Genomic DNA, 4540 nt, shown 5'->3' with positions numbered 1-4540 from the left:
GTTCTGGTGTCACTTGCGGTTGAACACCTCGACGCAATGCTGAAATGGACTGAAGTTGCAATGGGTTGAGGAGAAGTGGATTTACTGGGATGCTAAGATCCGTGTGCAAGAGTTGTTTCTGAGGTTTGTATGTTTCTGCAAAGTGCATTTGAGCAATTAAGAAAAGGTTAAATAAAATAATGTCAGCTTGAGTTATTTTAGAGTTACAGTTTTTGTAGTTTAGCTGAGATTGTGTTTTAGTTTTTTTATTTATTTAGTTGTTTGATCATTTATATAATCGTTTATATAAATACTATGAACTAATTATTTTAATGATGATGAAAAATTTGCAACTAGGTTTTTAAAAAACTATTTCAGTTCACGTTTGTTTTATTCTAAGAACATTTTTTTATATAAATATGTATTTGTTTTATTGGTTATGTAGCTACATTATTATTTTGTCTTTCGCTAAATTCAGATATTTATTATGACATTTATTAGTATTTTATTAATGTATATCATATTTAAGAGGAAATTTACATTAAAATGAATTAAAATAAAATAATAAAATAAAAAATGTAATTAATTTGTTAGTTATATATTTTATGTTATGTTATACATATTATAATATTATATTATACATTTTATTATATATCTTTTATTTACAACACATTTTTAATTATTTTAATGATATTTGTTTAAAAAGGTGTTCATATTTACTCAAAAAAGGATTTTTAATGCTTGTTCAAACAACTTATTTATATTTATACAGTAGTTGAATAAATAGTTGAATCAACACAATTATTGAGATTTTTTAGATAACTTAATTGTTTTATGTTCAATCCATTAAAATTTGTATAAACAATTAATTTAATTTAATTGATTTGTGGGTGATGTGGTGGTGCAGTGGGTAGCGTTGTCGCCTCACAGCAAGAAGATCACTGGTTCGAGCCTCGGCTGGGTCAGTTGACATTTCTGTGTGGAGTTTGCATGTTCTCCTGTATTCGCGTGGGTTTCCTCCGGGTGCTCCGGTTTCCCACACAAGTCCAAAGACGTGGTATAGGTGAATTGGGTAGGCTAAATTGTCCATGGTGTCTGTGTGTGAAAGAGTGTGTATGGGTGTTTCCCAGTAATGGGTTGAGGCTGGAAGGGCATCCGCTGCGTAAAACATATGCTAATAACATATGATAATGCTAATAAGCATATGATAAGTTGGCGGTTCATTCTACTGTGGTGACCGCTCATTAATAAAGGGACTATGCTGAAAAGAAAATGAATGAATGAAAAATGTATTTGGGACGATATAAAAGAATTTGTGTGGAACCCAGCATTTTTTTTTTGTGTTGTTTATTTCTGTTTAAGTTATTACAGTAATCGAAATAAAAATGACTATTATTATTGTTTTTAAGTCATTTATTTATGTTTTTAATTAATTATCATAAAATAACAATTTAAAAACATTTTAAAATTTAAAAAACTTTTAACATTTAAAAATCGAGTAAAAATATCTCATGGTTAAATGCAGATTAGTATTACTGTAACTAAAAGACACTTTTATAATTCTCATCCAGATGAATTATACAGTTTATTTTTCATTTGAAACTTTAATATATTGTATATGTATATATACAATACAATGTGCATATATTGAATATGTATTGTTTTTATATTTAATGTATTATTATTATTATCGAAATGTGTATGCAGCTCAATATTTTTTCTGATGTCATCTTTCTGATGTCTAAGAAAACAAAATATTCTCCACTGCAGAGATGCCTTTGTTTATAGTGGAGACAAGCTGCAGCCTGATTAGCTGGCTCTTTCTGTACCTGTTGCTGTGTCACTTGAACAGTGGGAGGGACTCTGAGTGGAACTGCAGGCTGGTCACTCTGTTTCATGGCATCCTGATTATCTGTCTGACTGCTTACATTGGCTTTATTGCTGGGCCATGGCCTTTCACACACCCAGGTAAGTTGCCCTATCTTGTGTGGAAGATTTATAATCAATGTTTGCTTATACACTCACTGGCCAATTTATTAGGTACACTTGTCTGGCAGCAACTCATAGCATTAGGCATGTAGACATGGTCAAGACGATCTGCTGCAGTTCAAACCGAGCATCAGAATGGAGAAGAAAGGTGATTTAAAAGACTTTGAATGTGGCATGGTTGTTGGTGAAAGATTAACTGGTCTGAGTATTTCAGCTGATCTGCTGGGATTTTCATGCACAACCATTTCTAGTGTTTACAGAGAATGGTCTGAAAAAGAGAAAATTTCCAGTGAGCGGCAGATCCTTGAGCACAAATCCCTTGTTGATGCCAGAAGTCAGAGGAAAATGGCCAGACTGATTCGAATTGACAGAAAGGCAACAGTGACTCAAATAACCACTTGTTACAATTGAAGTATGCAGAAGAGCATCCCTGAACGCAAACATGTCAAACCTTTTGGTGGATGAGCTACAGCAGCAGAAGACCACACCAGGAGCCACTCCTGACAGCTAAAAACTGAGGCTACGATACAACACAGGCTCATTAAATTGAACAATAGTAGATTGGAAAAACGTTGCCTGGTCCAATGAGTCTCGATTTCTGCTGCAACATTCAGATGTAGGGTCAGTATTTGGCGTCAACAACACGAAAGCATGGATCCATCCAGCCTTATGTCAATGGTTCAGGCTGGTGGTGGTGCTGTAATGGTGTGGGATATTTTCTTGGCACACTTTGGGCCGATTAGTTCCAACTGAGCATCATATCATCGCCACAGACAACCTGAGTATTTTTGCTGACCATGTCCATCTTTTTATGATCACAGTGTACCCATCTTCCGATGGCTACTTCCAGCAGGATAACACCCCATGTCATAAAGCACAAATCATCTCAGACTGGTTTCTTGAACATGACAAGTTCACAGTACTCAAATGGCCTCCACAGACACCAAATCACAATCCAATAGAGCACCTTTGGGATGTGATGGAACGGTAGATTCACATCATGAATGTGCAGCTGATAAATCTGCAGCAACTGCTTGATGCTATTATGTCAATATTGACCAACATCTCTGAGGAATAGTTTAAGTACCTTGTTAAATCTATGCCACGAAAGCAGTTCTGAAGGCAAAAGGGGGTCCATCTGGTACTAGCAATATGTACCTAAAAAAGTGGCCGGTGAGTGTATGTCCCATAATTAGAGACTTGGCAATAAATTGCATTATCATACTATTCACAACTGTCTGGAATCACAGAGGTGAGTTTTGCATGGGCATGGTTTTAACCCTTGTTTACTGTTCAAATTGACTACCCATTTGTTATGTTTGTGGCTTTTTTTGCCCCATTGACTTCCATTATAGCCATATTTTTTTTATTGCAAAGCCTTGACCTCAAATAATCATCCATCCATTATTGTAGGTGTTTTTTTTTCTTTTGGGAAGATGTAAAATGTGTACTTTTTTTGTTGATCATCAGTTGGCACAATTAACCCTTTAGATAGACCAATGCATAAAAGTTTCTGGCTGGAGTTTTGTGGCATGAAACAGCTAATTATAGTGTGTCTGTGCATAAATACACTTATTTTTGCTATGCTTTGAGAGCTGATAAACACAATATGTGTTCAAAATAAGATTGGTCAACAAAAATCATTCCATTTCCTGAAATACAGAGAATTATATGGCCAAATTAAGACTCAAAATCACAACAGAATGGATGAAAAACATCCAAAACAGCACACAAGGGTTAAACAAAGCTATAAATGAATTTCAACTGTCTGTCATATTTATAAACACCTTCAAGAATTATATGTGAATTTTGACTCTCCTTTTGTTGCCAGGCACAGAAAACACATACTTCCAAATCCTGACTCTAGTTCTCAGCTTGGGATACTTCCTCTTCGACATGGCCTGGTGTGTGTATTTCCGTACAGAGGGTCCGGTGATGTTGGCCCACCACACCATGAGCATCTTTGGAATCCTGCTGGCACTGGGACTGGGTGAGTCAGGCATCGAGACCTGCGCCGTCCTCTTTGGCAGTGAGATCACCAACCCACTCCTGCAGGCGCGCTGGTTCCTCAAGCGCATGGGATGCTATGACAGTTTAGCTGGAGATGTGGTGGACCTACTCTTCATTCTTCTATTTGCCTCTGTGAGGATCGGCGTTGGAAGCAGAATGCTGTACTGCGAATTAACATCTCCAAAGCCATCGCTAATTGTCAAAGTTGGTGGGGTGGCCATTTACACTCTCTCATGGATCTTCATGGTAGACATTGCACGGTTTGCTTGCAGGAAAACTTGTGGTAAATACAGGCGATGGAAGGAACAGTACAAGCTGGATGGTGTTAACGGACATGCTGTTAAAATAAAATAAGCCATTCTGTGCATTTGAGTTGAAAATAATTTGCATATGCTTCTGTGTGTATCTAGACTCTTTGCAATTGAACAGGATTTGTATACCTTTATTGCATTTCCAGAACTTTTTACTGCATATGAATATTTATATAGTTAGCAGTTTATATTCAATAACAACTATCTCAAAAAGATTTTCCATTATAAATAAATGTTTCATTCATTATTCA

General features: G+C 36.0%; 1 protein-coding gene across 1 annotated transcript; it reads left to right on the top strand.

Moving 5' to 3' along the window:
• tlcd5b (TLC domain containing 5b) lies at nt 1-4540 on the top strand. Its single transcript, NM_001002701.1, is given in 3 exon segments — nt 1-123; nt 1750-1947; nt 3800-4540. Coding segments are annotated over 2 exon segments (729 nt in total). The 5' UTR covers nt 1-123; nt 1750-1751; the 3' UTR covers nt 4333-4540.

Source organism: Danio rerio, chromosome 5 (genome assembly GCF_049306965.1).
Source record: "Danio rerio strain Tuebingen ecotype United States chromosome 5, GRCz12tu, whole genome shotgun sequence".
Classification (NCBI taxonomy): domain Eukaryota; kingdom Metazoa; phylum Chordata; class Actinopteri; order Cypriniformes; family Danionidae; genus Danio; species Danio rerio.
This window is presented reverse-complemented; position numbering and strand designations above follow the sequence as displayed.